General features: G+C 35.6%; 1 protein-coding gene across 1 annotated transcript in view; it reads left to right on the top strand.

Annotated features, from left to right (window-relative positions):
• Nucleotides 1–19,995, top strand: part of CFAP47 (cilia and flagella associated protein 47) — a 434,654-nt gene that overhangs the window by 101,439 nt on the left and 313,220 nt on the right. The window contains exons 25-26 of the mRNA XM_025371837.1: nt 1,826–2,021; nt 6,927–7,136. Of these exons, the coding sequence (XP_025227622.1) occupies nt 1,826–2,021; nt 6,927–7,136 (406 nt within the window). The remainder of the gene's footprint in view (nt 1–1,825; nt 2,022–6,926; nt 7,137–19,995) is intronic.

The following is a 19,995-nucleotide window of genomic DNA, read 5'->3' on the forward strand; positions in this document are numbered from 1 at the left end:
CCTACCATCCATATTTCTGTTCAGAACTTCTCCTTTATGTCCCTGCCAACATTTTTACTCAGATAAAATGCACTGGACTAGTCAATCTAGAAGGAAATAAGAAACATTTCCTTTTGACTTTTCGTTTAATATGGGACGGGGCCCTATCAGTTAAATCTATGGTTTCCTTTATTAGGCTCCCAACCTTACTCTTTTGTTGTTTTGTTTTTGTTGTTGTTCTTGTTGTTGTTGTTATTGTTGGAGACGGAGTCTCGCCCTGTTGCCCAGGCTGGAGTACAGTGGTGCAATCTCAGCTCACTGCAACCTTCACTTCCTGGGTTCAAATGATTCTTCTGCCTCACCCTCCCGAGTAGCTGGGACTAGAGGCGTGCCCCACCACACCTGGTCAATACAACCTAACTCTTAAGAATTAAACATGCTTAAAATGCCTTTATAAATTACATCTCAGATGAGAGAGAAGACACTCTCAGCTTAAAAAGGGGTAGGATTGAATCTCCAATAGTCTGAGGTTATACAAAGAATCTCCTTCTCTATCACCCCAGAACCCTTTAAGAGGTCTGAAATTCTGAAATAATCAGAATTCAATAAGTCTTAAAACCTTCCCTAACTCTGAAATTGTTTTTTCTCCCCAAACTAAGTTTAACAACATCAAATTTATGAAATGAAACCATCATTTCCCTATAGATTTGTAATGTTTTAAATACATATATTCTCTTATAGCTTATTTTATCAGCTCAAACTATACATAATTTTTTTTAATTTTTCATATAGTCTTTCCAGTACTCATTTGTCATTATTAGTAGGGAGCCCATTGTTTTTCTATCCCTCCTCTCCTTTCCTCTCCAGCTGTCTCCCTTTTTCCAAGAACCCTAGAATACTTACTTGATCAGGTAAAGGGCTTATTTGATTAAGTAATGGCCTCCAGTACAGAGAACGCTAGTATGGCTGATGATTTCAATGAGTCCATTGCTTTTGCTTCTAGCACTAAGTGTCACTTTTGAACATGGTCTTGCATCACCCAGTGCACTGTCATTTTCTGCTCTGAAGATACCCTTGATGGCCCCAGTCTTTGCTAAGGTGCACTGGTGTCTCATTGAGGGGTTCTAAGATATCAGCTTGAAATCACAATCACTGAGTCACTCTTTTCTCTCTGTCACACACTATGCTTGGAGATTTTGGTGTGAAAGGGTATTGATTACTTGCTGTGATGGAAAAACTGTCCTCAGAAACTAGCTTTCAGCTTCCCATGTTGAGCCCTGCTCTCTGACGCAAACTATCTTTTCTTTTATTAAGCTATGGCATGGGAATTTCCTGTCCTTTCCTACCAGGTAAAATTGGCCAGTCAACCCTGGTAGTATTTCTTAAACTTAAAAATCCGGGATACAGCACATTCCTTTCATCTCAGGACCTCCTTTTCTCAGTCGTCCCCTGAGATCCTTATGGCAGTGATCTATCCTCTTCTTCATACTACATATTCTAAAGGTCTGGGAAGCTTCTATTAAAACACAGAAAATAATTTTTTAAAAATGTTCTATTGCAGTGCTTTCCCAGGGTATATTTATTTTCCCCAAATTATGAAAATCTACATTAAAGAGACTTGCTCTATTTCTAGTCAAGCTGTACTTTAAAACAGTTTTCTTTCAACAGTACCTCATTACGTGTCTTAAGTTCTTCAGCAAGCTAAATCTAATTTCTGGGTAATTTATTCTGCCCCATTAAGTTGTAACATCATTGTACATGTTGAAATTTAGTAATGCTTCAGCTATGTAAATTTTTTTGTGTTTTAACTACTTTAAAATACCCTTAAAATTTTGTTTTTCATTAGATTGTCCTGGAAGATACACAGCAGATATTCCTATGCTTTTAAATTATATTCCTGTTTGCTATAAAATATTATGTCTTACTGGAGAAGTAAAATCACCAGAATTATTGTTTGACCCTCCATCTATATTTTTCGCTCCTGTTCCTTTGGATGTAACAACTGTGATGGATATTAACATTTTACCTCAAAACTATTTCAGGTAAATAATGTGAATTTACCACATTTTTTTATGTGCTTTTTTGTTTGTGTCTGTGTTATATGGGAATTATATAAGAATGGCTTGTTTCTATAGTTGAACTATTAAAATATTTAACTATATATTAAAATTTAACAAAAAACAAAAAATCTTTCTTAATTATCTCACAGTTAGTCATTGAATTTTCTTGTAATTTTTTTTTTTTTTTTTTTTTTTTTTTGCTGTGTCTCTCTTCATGGAGTAGTAAGCAAGCCTAAAAATTCAATATATTAGTTTTCTGGTGCTATGTGAAAAAATATCACAAACGTGGTGCCTTAAAACATGCTTTTGATATCTCAAACAACGTGAATTTGTTTATTATCTTGCAGTTTCTCTGACTTAGTAGTCCAGCTGGCTTAGCTGCATCCTCTGCTGAGTGTCTCAATAAGCAGAAGTCAAGGTGTTGGCTGGAGTGGCCCTTTCACTTGAAGCTCGGTCTTCCTCCGAGCTCTCAAGTTGTTGGCAGAATTAATTTCATGGTCTTTATAGAACTAAAGCATCATTTTTTTGCCTAGGGACACACTCAGTCCACCCTCAAGTCCTAGCCATGTGGTCACATCCTCACAACCTGGTATACAACTAATTCAAGGCCAAAAGTATACCATCTCTCAGACTTCTCTGCTTCTGACTTTTAAACCCTATATATAGTGGGAGGCTATGTCGTTTATTGTAGAACGTTTAGCAACATCCATAGCCTCTACCCAATAGCGTTCCTCCCCATGATGTGACAGAAAATATATATATCTACACATGGCTACATGTCTCCTGGGGAGCAAAATCACCCTCAACTGAGAAGCACCAAAGTGAAATGATAGGAAGAGATATAACAGCATAACCAAAATAACGCTGGGTAGCAGTATTAATTTCAAATGCAATAACCTCTAGAGGTAAAGTGTGTTTTTAAGATATAAAAGTCATCAAATAATTATAAAAGATTAAATTCACCTGAAAGCCAACAGCATTCTAAAGTTCTATGCATAATTAAAATAGTCTTAAAATATGTAACCTCCAAATGAAAATTGGAAAATTTGACTAGTCCTTCATAACTCTGGGATATTAAAACATGTATCAGAAGTGTTGATGAGTCCAGAGACAAGATATTTGAACAATATTTGTAACAAGCTTCATTAATTTAACATGTATAAATTGCACCTTACAATTAGAGAATACACATTTTTAAATGAATCATGAGACATTTATAGAAATTGACAATGTATGATTCTATAGTTATAATTCATGTCTCCAAAATGTTTAAAAGGTTGACATAATATAGACTATATTCTCCAAAAATAAATATAATAAACTAAAAGTCAATAAAGAAAAGATAACAAGATCCACCATGAGTTAGAAAATGTTAAAAAAAAATTCTACCGAGTAAAAGAAGAAATTATACTGAATTTCGCAAATAAATAATAATTAAAATGCTAGATTCCACATCTTGAAAACATTCACTGAGAATCATGAGTGTATAATACAATCAAGTACTCTAAACACCATCTGGACATTAGAGCGGAAAACTAAACCTAAAACAGCTACTGGGACTTCTGCTACTTTCTTTAGATAAAGAATTAGGCCGGTATCATTGTTTACTTTATTTGTTTTATTAAATAAACATCAAAATTTCAGTGATTGAAGAAAAAAACCTTAATAAAGTACAGTAAAATTATCCATACTTGGAAATATAAAACCTTAAATACTGATATTAGGAAAGAAAAAAATGATTGGAAATTTTAAACATCCAACTTTATAAGTAAGATTACAAATAATAGTCTCTTAGACTAACCTATGGAGTGTAGAAGGTGAGATAAAATTATACACAGTAGAAATTAAAGCAGTATAAAAATATATACAAAACAGAAACTCAGTGGAACCAAGTTTCTTCTTTGAAAGAGGAATACAATGGATACCAATACAGTGAAGTTGACAAGGAACAAAACAGAGAAGGGACAGTTAAATAATATTAGAAATAAGGAAGCTTAACCATAAATCCAAAGAAAAAATGAGATAATCAAAATACTATACAGAGGTCTATTCCAATACGTGTGAAAACTTAAATATGAAAGTTGTAGAAGTATATAATTTACTAAAAATATACTGGGAACAAGTAGAAAGCCTTTGGGTTAATACTTGAAACTTCACAAGAAAACATCCTCTGATGATTTTATAGTCAAGTTTTACTGAACTTTCAGGAAACAGATTTATCAAACTACAGAATAATAATAATGTGCCCTAATTTGTTTTATGATCTCAGAAATTTCTATTATGAAATCAGGAAATGACAGTATAGGAAAGCTGAATTATTGGCTACACTGTGTTATGAGAGCATACATATAATTATCCTTAAACAATCTGCGAGTACTTTGGGAGGCCGAGGCGGGTGGATCATGAGGTCACGAGATGGAGACCATTTTGGCTAGCATGGTGAAACCGCGTCTCTACTAAAAATATTAAAAATAATTAGCTGGGCGTGGTGGCACATGCCGGTAATCCCAGCTACCTGGGAGGCTGAGGCAGGAGAATCGCTTGAACCCAGGAGGCAGAGGTTGCAGTGAGCCGAGATTGCACCACTGCACTCCAGCCTGGGCAACACAGCAAGACTCCATCTCAAAAAAAAAAAAAAAGAAGAATCAAACAACGTGTATATAAGATAGATCATGACCAACTTGTTTGTATTCCAGTATTTCAAGGCTTGTCTATCATCAAAAAATCTAAAATGTTGTTAAAGAGAATAATGATTTGATCATTTTCATACATTGAGAATAAAGGCATTTGATACAATTTTTAAATCATTCATGGAAAAACTCTCAACAAACAGTAATAAAATAGATATTCTTCAATTGTTTAATGTTCCTATCATAAGCTTAGAGCAAATATCATTATTGAAACTGGAATATACATGAATTACCTTTTAACAACAGAAACGTGAACGATGCTTATTATCACTACTTCCCTAAAGCATTTTAATAGAGAACCTAGCATATGGCAGGGGGATAAGAAAAACAAAATGTGTGAGGATTAGGAAATAAAACTCAAAACTGTCATTATCTGTATATTAGATTATTTTTTCATATAGAAAATTCAAAGAATCTACAAGGAGATTTTTTAAAACTAGGAAGATCACTTATCAGAATAGGCAAATGTAACTTAAATATTTAAAATTCAATATAATTTCAGCATACAATATATAGAGCACACAACTTTAAATTACTACTTATAATAGCATCAAAAAATTAAAATATAATAGATAAATAGATAATAGATTAAAAGATAAGAGATAAAGATAATAGATAAAGCTATGAATGAACTGTATGGAACTGTATAAAGAAAATTATAAAACTCAAGTTAAATACAGGTGTATTTAAATAATTAAATAATAAACTCAAATAAATACACCAGTATTCATGGATTGGAATGTTCAATGCTGTAAAAAAAGTTTTCCACAGGTAAATTTACATATTTCATGTGACTTCAGTAAAAAATCAACTAAAGTTTTCATAGAGATTAATGTACAAAGGTATCAATTTAAAAGCTACTTCAACTCAAAAGTTGAGTCTTGCTAAATATGGTATAATGAAATGAATATGAGAGGTACTGAAGAAATAATGTAATGCAGTGTCCAAGTTATACATATGTAATAAAATCAACAGCATTAATCACTTATTTAAAGATAATTAGCTAAGTAACAACTGAATTATTTTCAAACTGGATTTATAAATTACTTTCCATGTTTTTTTTTTGTTTGTTTGTTTTTTTGAGACGGAGTCTCGCTCTGTCGCCCAGGCTGGAGTGCAGTGGCCGGATCTCAGCTCACTGCAAGCTCCGCCTCCCGGGTTTACGCCATTCTCCTGCCCTAGCCTCCCGAGTAGCTGGGACTACAGGCGCCTGCCACCTTGCCCGGCTAGTTTTTTGTATTTTTTAGTAGAGACGGGGTTTCACCGGGTTAGCCAGGATGGTCTCGATCTCCTGACCTCGTGATCCACCCGTCTCGGCCTCCCAAAGTGCTGGGATTACAGGCTTGAGCCACCAAGCCCGGCCTTACTTTCCATGTTTTTATCCAAGGTAGTATATAGGTTTAACTAATGCAATTTTAGATCTTTTTTTTTTATTATTAGCTAAATAATTCTCACACTGATTAAAATAGCAAGGATATATAATTCCCATTTGATGATACCTCTTATCTGCCATAGATATGTAAGTTCTTACATATATAAGTAAACAAAGTAATATGATTAAATATTTATTGATCACTAAAAATAATACGAAGTAATTCAATTTTAAAGTGAATACTATTAATACATATTATATTGTTTAAAATAAACAGCTTGGATTGGCTATAAAAATTATAAATTTATAATTAGGTATGTCAACATTAAGTGGAATTTTTGAATAGTAGTGATTGAAAAACATTCATAGTATATGTATATATGCACTTAATAGTATCCAAATTTTCAAATATCTACCTACATGTTTATGCATCTGTTAATATTATTTAGTCTATGTGCATTAAATTTGTAGCTATTAAAGTGATAACTTTTGGTAAATTTTCATCAGAATACATTTAAAAACAGTAATTTATATCATGATGCTGATTAAGAAATACTGTGTTTAATCAGGTGTCACATGCCTTTTTAATCCTTATAGAACAAAAGGAACATTTGATCATCTCAAGTGTTTCTTAGTTATCATCCATCTTATATTGTGATCAGAAAATAAGAGATGATACAAAGATATCTTTAATAATTAGGCACATGATTACAAATATTTCTTATTTTAATTTTCTTTAGGATTCAAAAAAATGAAGTATACATTTAAAGCCAGTTACTTGCAGGTATTTTGAGCTAATGAAACTTTTTTTTTAATTTTAAGCAGAAATTCAACTGTATGTGTCCAGATTCCCACAGTAAGGCTTCTTGATGACGAGGAGATTCACCCTCTTTCCGTGAAATTTCCAAAAGGCAGAGTCATCCCAGGCTCTCACAGTGGAATTAATAATAAGCTCACTTGCCACGTCAGTTTCAAGTCATCTAAACCTGTGTCATTTTTTACCGATCTTCTTTTCTGTGATGACAGAAAAAACTGGTAAGATATCTAAATGTAGGTTATTTTGTATCTGACATTAAAGAAAAACATATTTATATTTTACACCATGGTAAAATGTTAAAAAGAGAGGGATCTAATATAATAACGTTAGACATAAAGATTATTTCTAAAGTTCCAAATGTAAGTGTGCTATCACAAAAAGCAGCATAATAGTGGCTACCAATTTATACTCTGGAGCTAGAATGTTTGGGGTCAGATCCAGGCTTTGTTAACATTACTTCTGAGACGCTCGGTTTCCTCATCTGTGAAATGGAGCTAATAGCAGAACCTGCCCCATCTGTCATCATGAAAAGTACAGCGAGTTAGTAATTATTGAGCAACTGGACAGGAAATAACCCAAAGGAAATGCTAAATAAGTGTCAACTGAAAGTGAGAAATATCAACATAATGATTTCCCTACAATATAGCTTTGTTACTCCGTCTTGCTCTGTCGCCCAGGCTGGAGTGCAGTGGCCGGATCTCAGCTCACTGCAAGCTCCGCCTCCCGGATTTACGCCATTCTCCTGCCTCAGCCTCCCGAGTAGCTGGGACTACAGGCGCCCGCCACCTCGCCCGGCTAGTTTTTTTGTATATTTTAGTAGAGACGAGGTTTCACCGTGTTAGCCAGGATGGTCTCGATCTCCTGACCTCGTGATCCGCCCGTCCCGGCCTCCCAAAGTGCTGCGATTACAGGCTTGAGCCACTGCGCCTGGCCCCAGGAGATTTCAAATACACCTTGGTGAAATATTTCTGGATATCTTATCTTGTAGGACCAGAAGTAGCATTTTTACATCATATCCTGAAATAACTTGACTAACTAAATGGCAAGAGGTTGAAGTGTAGAGCTATAAAGTTTGTTTAAAAGGCTTATAATGAAAAGTAAAATTAGTGTCAGAGTATGTTCTTTATGTGCTCATTTATTAACATGTAGAGGCATTATTTGTATATTTGTAGTCAAATGACTGATTCATGTGTTTGGAATTAGGAGAGGGACATCTCTCTTCTTAATACATAGAAATATCTTCTTCTTAATACATCATATTTCACAAAACCCCATTTAATTCCTCAGCAGATTTGCGATAAATTAGAGCTATTGGAACTAATTTAAAAACTATGCAAATCATAGATGAGCAACAAAAGACTTTTCTGTACACCCAGATAAACAAGGCACTAAGACCGTAAGCATTCCCAAGAGCCTTAATACTGGCAGATCCTTTTACTGGTGACTGGTTAACTCCTTATCTGGTTTTCTATAGTGAATACGATCAGATCCTCTAACTCTTCTCTGCTCTCCAATGCTGTCCTTGCCTTTCTCTCTTAGGCGTCTCATTTCTGATCTCATTGAGATAAATGAGGTATTCCAGAAAGGAATTCCTCAAAAGCTTCCTTTTCACTTTAGAATTTCTATGAAATAAATTATATTCATTTATTATTGGTTATCTATTAGCATATATTTTTTGTAGGCAAACCATGTGTGTACTCTGCCCAAGATTTAGGGAAAGACGGGGGCAAATTCTTGATGGATGGAAGTGTGGTAGGTTTTTTGCCCTATGTTGAAGCCTTTATTTGCATCTGGTTTGTTCATATTGAAGCCCATGGTCCTTAGTAAAAATATGACACTGATTTCTCGATTTTCTTGCTTGCTTTTACTTTGCAAGATACTTTCATAATGTGGCTTCTCTTGGGGGCTAACATGCTTGGCTTTTAATTTTGTTTTCTTTAGATTTTGTCACATTTGGATTGGCTCAACCAGTTGGAAATCTGTGAATAATAGCAGGAATAATTTCTGCTAATCTGTCTGCTTTCCCATCCACAATAATGTGCTTGCAGCTCAGAGATTGTACACCCTACTTGCGCCCTACCCAAATTCTCCAAAAAGTCTGGGGATAGAAGTTTTATTCAATTGGTGCAAAAGCAATTGCAGTTTTTGCCATTATTTTCAATGTCAGAAAAACCGCAATTATTTTTGCACCGACCTAAATATATATCTATGCGAGAAACGGTGATGTGAACAAGGAGTACTATAAACAGTAAAATGGAGCATGAGGTATGGAGGCTAAAGCAACCCATATTTTAATGGCATTTTTGGTGTTATGGTTTGGTGAATTCTGGCAAGACAGCTGGGAGATGAAACTGAAAAGGCAGCAGGAACAGATTATGAAAGTCATCCATGCTCTGCTTTGGTATCCATGAGTGAGAAATAGGGTGAGAACCAGGAGAGTGTGATGTTATGGATATCAAGGCTTGAATAAATACAGGAAGCATGAGGTCTATAGCTATTAATTAATACAAGTCAGGTACTACTCATAGGCTAGATCTCATGGAATCCACACAGTAGTCATGAGAAGTGGTTTTTTTTTGTTGTTTTTTGTTTCTAGATTTTCATCTCTGTTTTACAGAAGAGGAATCTAAGGCTCATAGTGTGACGTAACTTGTCCAAACTCACTCAAACATTAAATGGGGGAGCCAAGAATGTAAACCATATTTTCGTTTCCAAAGATTTTCTACTTAGTCACCTTATTTTAAATACCATTTAGACGATAAATAATTATATAGAAATTTTTATAATAAGCATACATTTTTAAGGGTTACACTACTGTATGTCATATATAGATTTTCCAAAGAATAAGAGATGTTTTCTTTCTTTCCTACTCTTCTGCATATATTTCTCTCTCTCTCTCTCGCCCACACACACACACACACACATTAGTGAAACTTCTATGTTCCCCATATAGTAATGATAGAATTACAGTCTACTCAATAAGTACTGAGACATTATTAATTTATTTTGCTCAATATATTAATTAACGAGGCAAGATCTCATGAATTGTCTCTATGGTTATAGCATAAAAATCAAACAAATATGAAACATGACTGTGTATTCAAAGAATGTAGTTGTTTTGGTTCCAATGATATCAGGAGCAATGGACCTGCACATTTGTTCTTGGCCAGTGTTCAGAAGTGTCAGTGTCTCATACAGTTTGGCTGTGTCCCCACCTAAATTTCGTCTTGAATTGTAGCTCTTATAATCCCCACGTGTCATGGGAGGGACCTAGTAGGAGGTAATTGAGTAATGGAGGTGGGTGGTCCTGTGCTGTTCTTGTGATAGTGAATAAGTCTCACGAGACCTGATGGTTTTATAAAGGGAAGTTCCCCTGCACACTCTCTCTTGCCTGACACCATGTGATGTGCCTTTGCTTCTCCTTCACTTTCTGCCGTGATTGTGAGGCCTCCCCAGCCATGTGGAACCGTGAGTCCATTCAACCCCTTTTTCTTCATAAATTGCCGCATCTTGGTATTTCTTCAGAGCAGTATGAAAATGAACTAATACAGTAAATTGGTACCACAGAGAGTGGGGCAGTGCTGCAAAGATAGCCAAAAATGTGGAAGCAACATTGGAACTGGGTAACAGGCAGAGGTTGGAACAGTTTGGAGGGCTCAGAAGGAGATAGAAAAATGTGTGAAAAGTTGGAACTTCCTAGAGGCTTGGAGGGCTCAGAAGACAGGAAGATGTAGGAAAGTTTGGAACTTTCTAGAGACTTATTGAATAGCTTTGACCGAAATGCTAATTGTGATATGGACAGCAAAGTTCAGGCTGAGGTGGGCTCAGATGGAGATAAGAAACTTGTTGAGGACTGGAGTAAAGGTCCCTCTTGCTATGCAAAGGGTCTGGTGGGATTTTGCCCCTGCACTAGAGATCTGTGAAACTTTAAACTTGACAGAGATGATTTAGGGTATCTGGCAGAAGAAATTTCTAAGTGGCAAAGTGTTCAAGAGGAAGCAGAGAATAAAAGTTTGAAAGATTTGCAGCCTGATAACGCAGTAGAAAAGAAAAACCCATTTTCCGGGGAGAAGTTCATGTCAGCAGCAGAAATTTGCATAACTAACAAGGAGCCAAATGCTGATCACCAAGACAATGGGGAAAATGTCTCCAGAGCATGTCAGAGATCTTCACAGCAGCCCCTCCCATCACAGGCCTGGATGCCTAAGAGGGAAAAATGGTTTCCTGAGCCAGATCCAGGGTCTCCCTGCTGTGTGCAACCTAGGGACGAGGTGCCCTGTGTCCCAGCTGCCCCAGCTGTGGCTAAAAAGGGTCAAGGTATAGCTCAGGCCATGGCTCCAGAGGGTCCAAGTCCCAAGCCTTGGCAGCTTCCATGTGGTTTTGAGCCTACAGGTGCACAGAAGTCAAGAGTCGAGGTTTGGGAACCTCCCCCTAGATTTCAGAGGATGTATGGAATCACCTGGATGTCCAGGGATAAGTTTGCTGTAGGGTGGAGCCCTTATGGAGAACCTCTGCTAGGGCAGTGTGGAAGGGAAATGTGGAGTCAGAGCCCCCACACAGAGGCCCCACTGGGGCACTGCCTAGGAGAGCTGTGAGAAGAGGCCCACCATCCTCCAGACCCCAGATCCATCATCCTCCAGCCCCCAAATCCACTGACAGCTTGCACCATGCACCTGAAAAAGTTGCAGATCCTCAATGCCAGCCTGTGAAAGCAGCCAGAAGGGGGGCTGTAACCTGCAGTGCCACAGAGGCGGAGCTGCCCAAGACCATGGGAACCCATCTCTTGCATCAGTGTGACCTGGATGTGAGACATGGAGTCAAAGGAGATCATTTTGGAGCTTTAAGATTTGCCTGCCCTGCTGGATTTTGAACTTGTATGAGACCTGTAGCCCCTTTGTTTTGGCCAATATCTCTCATATGGAATGGCTGTATTTACCCAACACCTGTCCCCCATTATATCTAGGAAGTAATTGATTTGTTTCTGATTTTACAAGCTAAGAGGTAGAAGGGACTTGCCTTATATCAGATGAGACTTTGGACTGTGGAATTTTGAGTTAATGCTAAAATGAGTGAAGACTTTGGGGGACTGTTGGGAAGGCATGATTGGTTTTAAAATGTGGGGATGTAAGATTTGGGAGGGGCCATGGGTGGAATGATGTGGTTTGGCTGTGTCCCTACCCAAATCTCATCTTAAATTGTACCTCCCATAATCCCCATATGTCATGGGAGGGACCCAGTCAGAGGTAATTGAATCATGGGAGTGAGTTTTTCCTTGCTGTTCTCATGATAGTTAATGAGTCTCACAGGATCTGATGGTTTTATAAAGGGCGGTTCTCCTGCACACACTCTCTTGCCTGCTGCCATGTGAGATGTGTTTTGCTTCTCCTTTGCCTTCCACCATAATGGTGAGGCCTCCCCAGCCATGTGGAACTGTGAGTCCATTAAACCTCTTTTTCTTTATACATTACCCAGCCTTGGGTATTTCTTCATACAGTATGAAAATGGACTAATACAATGTCATTAACAGCAAAGCTGATACTGAAGTATCTGCTCTATGAATTTATTGGCATACAAACTCCTGGAAAGTACCTGATTTAGTTGTCCACTCAAAACCAATCAAATCGATTGTTTTCCTAATCATGGATGAGATATAGCATAGTAGAATGATTGACCTTTTCTTAAAAATAACTAACCACATTCTTGCTTAATTTTGCAAATTACCACATTTAAGGAACTAGATTATATATATCCTCTGCCTTTAAAACAGGCACAATAAAAATTTTGCACATAAAGATAAATTAATGCATTTATAAGTGTTTTAAATAATAAAATTATAATTCTTACATTTTTCATTGATGTTTTAATTAATCACTACATTCAAACTTTAGAGATAAAACTCATAGACTTTGTTGCAAATGTACTTAACATTTTTCTGATGAGAAATGTATTTTTAAATAGGCAGGTCTGATGTTTAAAATTGAGAATATATAGCTGTTAATTATATTAGCTCTTTTCCTCTATTCAGTAGCATTTTATCAACCATGTTATGGGTTTATAAACACTTTTGCTGCATAATAAAGCTTATTATACTTACTCTTATTGACAATCACTTAAATGGAAATTATACTACTTTTAGAAAGCATTCAATACAATTAAGAATTGAGGAATAATGAAGGTAATTCTAAGTATTGTTCTGCTCAGTGCATAATTTGACATTTGTGTAGAGTGCACTTGGCACCTTTGGGTCAGTCGCTAGTACTTTAAAATGTATATTGAGCATGCCTCTTTCAGGTACCTTCCTGTTTTTGAATGGATAGGAAACAGCATCACATAAAGGAGACTAGCAGAGAATGAATCAGATCCAGAGTCAAATCAGTTTGAAAGCACTTATTCACACAAGTTGGCAATGCCACTTTAGGAACTGTAGTGTAAATTAATACCTGCATTTTATGTGCCTTTTTGGAATATTTGATATTGGATATTTAAAATAAATATGTAGATATATTTGAATGTATATTTAACTTAAGGCTTGTAATAAGCAAGTAATGTGAGTCACGTACCTCTGAGGGATACTACCAGGTAGCTACAGGCTACTTTTGAGGTACTCAAGGCTCTCCTTATGGAGTAAGAAGAATTACTAAGGATATATTCATCTTTTCGAGACTCCACTCTTAGTGCAAACCATTTACAATGATCCATCTCAAATTTTAGCATCGTGGCAACAAAAGGCAGGCAATGGGAAATCGTAGTATCCATTTAATTGTTCGTAACTGAAGTTAGTATTGTAATATTACCTCAAAACATTATTTGTCATGGTTTGGGGGCTGAGTTATGCATAATACCATACACTTGTCCACCTTCCTTAGTGTTGTATGTGTAGATAGAACAAGCAGTGAGGAAGGGAGTAGAGTTCACATGAGACCGCTCTGTGTTCTGATATGATCATCTGCTCTGTATTCTTTGTCTAGCCCTGTGAAAAGCTGTTTGTAATGGCACCTTCATCTGACAAAGAGCATTATTTTCATGGTTAATCTGTTCAAACAAATCATAGTCTCTATTACAAGGTAGAATGTTTCATTTATATTTAACAAAACATATAATACAGGTATGTCATAATAAACTATAAACATACGATGTTCATCATTTACTTGTAGCAACATGGTGGAGTTTAAAATTTGCATAGAAATGCAAAAGCTGACAAACTGTTACGGTAATATTTACCACATCTTCCCAGATTATTAAAATTATAGTACTTTTAACACCAGGTAGCAGAATAAAAGAGTTAACCACAGATGTAGTTTTTCTAATATCCTTCTTTTTCTTTTCTCTAACCTCATCCTCTTTGGAATCTGTGAAGTTGGTTGGAGAACCTCTGCCTTCCTTAGAGATTTTTCATTTTAAAGGAAATTCCAATGTCCTGTCCTCTTTATCTCCCTTACTGGTTGTGAGCACCTTCCTGATTGCTGTTCTTCAGAGAACTCCTAGAAGGTAGATGCCCATGCAGTCTACTGCTACCTTAGGACCGCTTAGTACAGCCCTCTCCATCTCATCTTCCTCAGACCCACCGTGGCTACCCAGTTTCTCACCTATTTGTAAATATGAACTGATTGCTCAATAAATTACCGAGCCATTAGTTATCGATAAGTGTTGCTGTCTGTAATTTGGGCATTTCATATTAGATAGGTGATATTTAAATGTATGCTTTATGCTTACAAAGGGTGTTATTAGAAATCAAAATGCGTTTACTTGTCTTCAAGTTAAAAAGAAAAGACTAATGTGTGCAATTAAATTAAATTTTTTTTCTGTTTAAAAATTTCTGTTCAACCTAAAACCACTTTATTATTTCAATTCTTCATTTAAATATTTTATTAAATGTATTGAATTATTTTCTCTTAATGTCCTTAATTTTATGTAGTTTAATTATTTAAATTTATTTAACCTTTACCTGTATCCTGAACATTTTTAGTTTTTTCAACCGGATAGAAACCAATATAAAATATTCTTTTGTAATACTGTTTTCAGAATTTCAGCAGGCTTAAAATTCATCATTTTAATGCTTGAAAGTTATTTAAAGATGAATATTATTATAAAGAATATTAGAGAACTTATTCAAGCTCTTACTATTTTTTCTTTTTTTAAAAAATTTAACACCATGTAGACATGGTCAGTTTATTTATTTATTTATTTTCTTCAATTTTTATTTTTAAGTTCAGGGGTACATGTGCAGGATGTGCAGGTGTGTTACATAGATAAATGTGTGCCATGGTGGTTTGCTGCACAGATAAACGCATCACGTAAGTATTAAGCCCAGCATCCATTAGCTATTCCTGATGCTTTCCCTCCCCCTGCTCCCCACTGGCAGGCCCCAGTGTGCGTTGTTCCCCAGCATGTGTCCATGTGTTCCCATCGTTCAGTTCCCACTTATAAGTGAGAATATGTGTTTGTTGTTTGGTTTTCTGTTCCTGCATTAGTTGCTAAGCATAACGGCTTCCAGCTCCATCCATGTCCCTGCAAAGGACATGATCTCCTTCCTTTTTATGGATGCATGGTATTCCATGGTGTATATGTAGCACATTTTCTTTATCCAGTCTATCGTTGATGGGCATTTGAGTTGATTCCATGTCTTTGCTATTGTGAATAGTGCTGCGGTGAACATACGTGTGCATATGTCTTTATAATAGAATAATTTATATTCCTTTGGGTATATGCCCAGTAATGGGATTGCTGCATCAATGGTATTTCTGCTTCTAGAAATCACCACAATGGTTAAACTAATTTACATTTCCACCAACAGTGTAAACGTACTCCTTTTTCACCACACCCTCGCCAGCATCTGTTGTTTCTTGACTTTTTAATAATCGCCATTCTCACTGGTATGGTACACTGAGATGGTATCTCATTGTAGTTTTGATTTGCATTTCTCTAATGATCAGTGATGTCGAGCTTTTTTTTCATGTTTGTTGGCTGCATGAATGTCTTCTTTTGAGAAGTGTCTGTTTATGTCCTTTGCCCATTTTTTAATGGGGTTGTTTGTTTTTTTCTTGTAAATGTGTTTAAGTTCCTTATACACTCTGGATATTAGTACTTTGTCAGATGGACAGATTGCAAAATTTTTCTCCCATTCTGTAGGTTGTCTGCTCACTCCGATGATAGTTTCTTTTCAAGCTCTTACTTTCAAAATAAAAGTATCATCTACTTGCATTATGGTGGTTCCTACTGGATGAAAACATAACTTTAAAAATCATAATGCGTCCTCTTGATAATTAGGTATCCTAACAATATGTATAAAAAATGAGTGATATGTGACATATACAACATGGGCTGACTGATGAATAAGAATTGGCTATGAGCAAAATTGAACCAAGAAGGGCATTTCATATTTATAGTCGATAGAATTTCAAGTAATGCCTGAAGAAGCTGTGTTTTACCAAGGGCTTCACAGACTTACAAGGATATGAAATCCTCAAGTGGCTACTCAGTCTCTCCCCACTTAAGGAAGGCTGCTCAAATGGTGTACTGACCAGCGTGTATCTCTCTGTCCTAAAACACACCAAAAGCACCAAGTGTGTGGGGTTAGCAAATATATATTTATATATAGCTTGCTATAATGGATGATCACAACAACTGTTAGATTTTTTTATGATTTGGAAATTAGGATAAAAATGAGTTGATTAGTTTGAAATATGTGGAACTGAACTTTCCAGATGCCTTTTCATGTTAGTACTTGGTGCTTAGCTATGTGGAATGCTATCAGCTACCTGCCCCCTTTTGTCAGGTCCTATAGGATCTTTCTCAGCTGAAGAGTGCCACCTGGACTAAGGTGACATCCCACGAGGCAAGTCTGCATCTTTTATCTGATTAAGGCATGTTTAGAGGACTACACATTTCAGCCTGATACCAGAAACTTTGAAAGGCAATCCAGAGCTCCCAGCCTCGTTGACCAAGTCATCATTGGGCTTGCATAGCTGTTCTAATTCATTCTGTTCTTCATTTGGTTCCATCTCCATTTCTTACATGTGTTACTCCCTAATAATCCTCTCAAACTCCAAACTGTCTGCTTCTAGAAAACTCAACCTGTGACAATAGGTATTGAATATGGTAAGTGTAGGATCCCCACTGATGTCTAAAGTAGGTTTTTTTTTCCAGTAGCTCAAATGTATCACAGATGAGGATGTCAATTTCTCCATCCATACATACACTCATGTTGCAGTCTTTTTTACATGCTGTATGCTTATCTTTGCATTTAAGGGGCTAGACAGATTGAGTAAGATATTTATGTGCAAGATAATTATGACAAAGGGTAGAAGTAAAGAGACCAATGAATAAGCTATTCCAGGTTGATGCTGTACACATGTGCAGAATTAGGGTGGTGGTTGTTAGAATGAAAATAAAACTGTGAATGGGAAAAAAGAAGTGATTTTGATGGAATAAATATTAGGGCATGGTGATTGATAGCAAGTCAAACATCAACAACCCTGTGAAATAAGAGAAAATAAAAAGCATATATGCATGTCAATTTTGTGTTACACCTTCACAAATCAATCTTCATAGCTTACTCTGTTTTGTGTAATTGAATATTTATTAACTTTTATTTGTTAAAAAATACCCTATATTCTACTAAAAATATAGACCTTGCAGTGATTGGTAAAACTGCCAACCTTCTAAGTCAATTTATTGAAATGGGCATGCAAATTCATTATGTTTTATAATTTTTTTAACGCCTCTCTTTCCTCCCATCATCACCCTCTGTTATTCTCTTGGCAACTGTTTTCCTCAGGCTTATTACAATTTAAACATTTTGTTTCCCAATTACTAAATCTGGAAGCAAATGTTAGCCCCATAATCTTAGTAATATTCTATGTAATTGTGAAAGTCAGCCTCCAACAGCACCAACCTAAGTGTTTGTAGCCAGAACATGGATGTTTATGATCTTTTCCAGTAGTTTGCTGGGCATGGCACTTTCCTATTACTAGTGGATAAGTCTACATAAAGAAGCATCAATGGCAGGAAGTGGGATTTAATTCTTCCATGCTGAAATGCAAATAGTATTTCAGAATTCTCCTTTAAGGCTTGAAGTGATATCTGACTTCCATGAACGTTAAATGATTTTTATTTCAGTCTTGCATAAACTAATGAAATATTAGCATGGTTTATTTTATACTACATTCAAACTGAAGACCTGTGATTTCATTCTTTTCAATTCCTGCATGCTTTTGCAAGCTCAAACCATTTGCTAGCCACTCTACGTGAAAATACTTACATTTTATTACCTGTTTTTTGCGAAAACATATCACCAAACATTACTATAAATTCAGATAAACTCTAAAGTAAAATGTAATTGTATTACCTCTTAGAGTATATAATGACATATGTAAAGTCATATTAAAAGACGTGTTAAAAATTATTTATCAAACTTACTGTTTTGCAGGTATACCCTCAGCTGCTTTGTAAGGGTCTGCAGCCTAGAAATTGGGAACCATTTTCATAGATTACAGAAACAGTTTTACCATTCCGAGTCTGTTACTAATAATGCAGTTATATTTTGGATGGATTTTATTGACATCTCAGTTGAAAGGAACAATGCAACACAATATGTGAACTTTATTTTTATTAAGTTCACATGTCTTTCTATTATTGCCCTTGTATCCAGTGGGGACATTATAAAAGAGATCATCTAACTCTGGAATATTCAATGAGATAAGAGAGTATTTTATGCTGTGTTGAATATATTGTAGTTCCTAATTGATTTATTTTGCCCTTCCCCTTTGAACCATTTTCTTATTGCCTGGAGTCCCCAGCTGAGGCAGTCACCCGTATGCAATCATATTCCCTTTGAAAGTGATGTCAGATCGTCACCTAACTTCCTAATTTCCTATGCTCATTTCATCATGTCTTAGTTGATCTCTAATAGCTGAGCCCTTGCTTAAATGTTAATACCTAATCTTCAAGCTACTAATTTGTAATCAACAAATATTCTTTTGGATTGTACTGCTCTAACTAATGAGAATACATATTTCATGGTAGGATTTCAGACCATTGGCCAGACAGTTGGGAAAATAATTTTAACAAGTATTTCCATCAGAGGAAGTTTCACCATTACACAGAGTTGATGTCCTTCAACTTTTATGGCCAGTTCTGACCTTGTTTTTGTGTTATTCTTTGTTTATAAAAAATCAGAATGGAGCCATTTTAAAGTATGACTATTTGTTTTTTATTATGATAAAATACACATATGTGTGTATATATATGTGTATATATATCATAATAAAATATATGTATATATCATATGCATATATGTATATCATAATAAAAATATATGTATATATCATAATAAACATATAACATATATCATAACAAATATATGTATAATAATAATATATATACACACACGTACACACATATATATGTATATATATCCTGAAATCGCCTAAGAGATATAAGGAAAAGAGCCTGTAAAAAGCATGGTTTGGATAGGTCATTCCTGTCTTATAAAGTCAATAAAATACACTATAGTATTCTTGGAACGAAAATGAAAATGATCTTACTGTTTTATGTGAGTTCGTATCATCATGTCAGAGTTTTAGTGTTTGGTTCCATCAGGCTGCAAATATTAACCCCTATAGTGTATGTAATAGCTAGTACTTATGCTCTAAGTTCTGTGAAATTAACCTTCAAGTATATAAGCATGCAAACAGCAGAACAACTAATGATTAGAAATAATTTTTCTTTGTAAAGCATTGCTGTACTTATTGCATTACTGGTCAAGGCATGATGTTTAGCAGTTCTACTCTTTGAGGTAAAGACACAGCCATTTAATATGTTAATCTCTTTCTGATTAAGGTTTAGATTCCTTCTGTGTATTTTTAGAATATAATAAATGTATATACCTTCATAAAAACATAAACATAAGGTTTATACTTTAATAATGCGTATATCTATGCATACACACAAATATGTTTGCTATGATTTGGATATGGTTTGTTTGGTCTTGTCAAATCTTATGTTGAAATTTTATCCCCAGTATTGGAGATGGGGCCTAATGCGAGTTGTTTAGGACATGGGGTGGTTTCCTCATGA

Source organism: Theropithecus gelada, chromosome X (genome assembly GCF_003255815.1).
Source record: "Theropithecus gelada isolate Dixy chromosome X, Tgel_1.0, whole genome shotgun sequence".
NCBI classification, from domain to species: domain Eukaryota; kingdom Metazoa; phylum Chordata; class Mammalia; order Primates; family Cercopithecidae; genus Theropithecus; species Theropithecus gelada.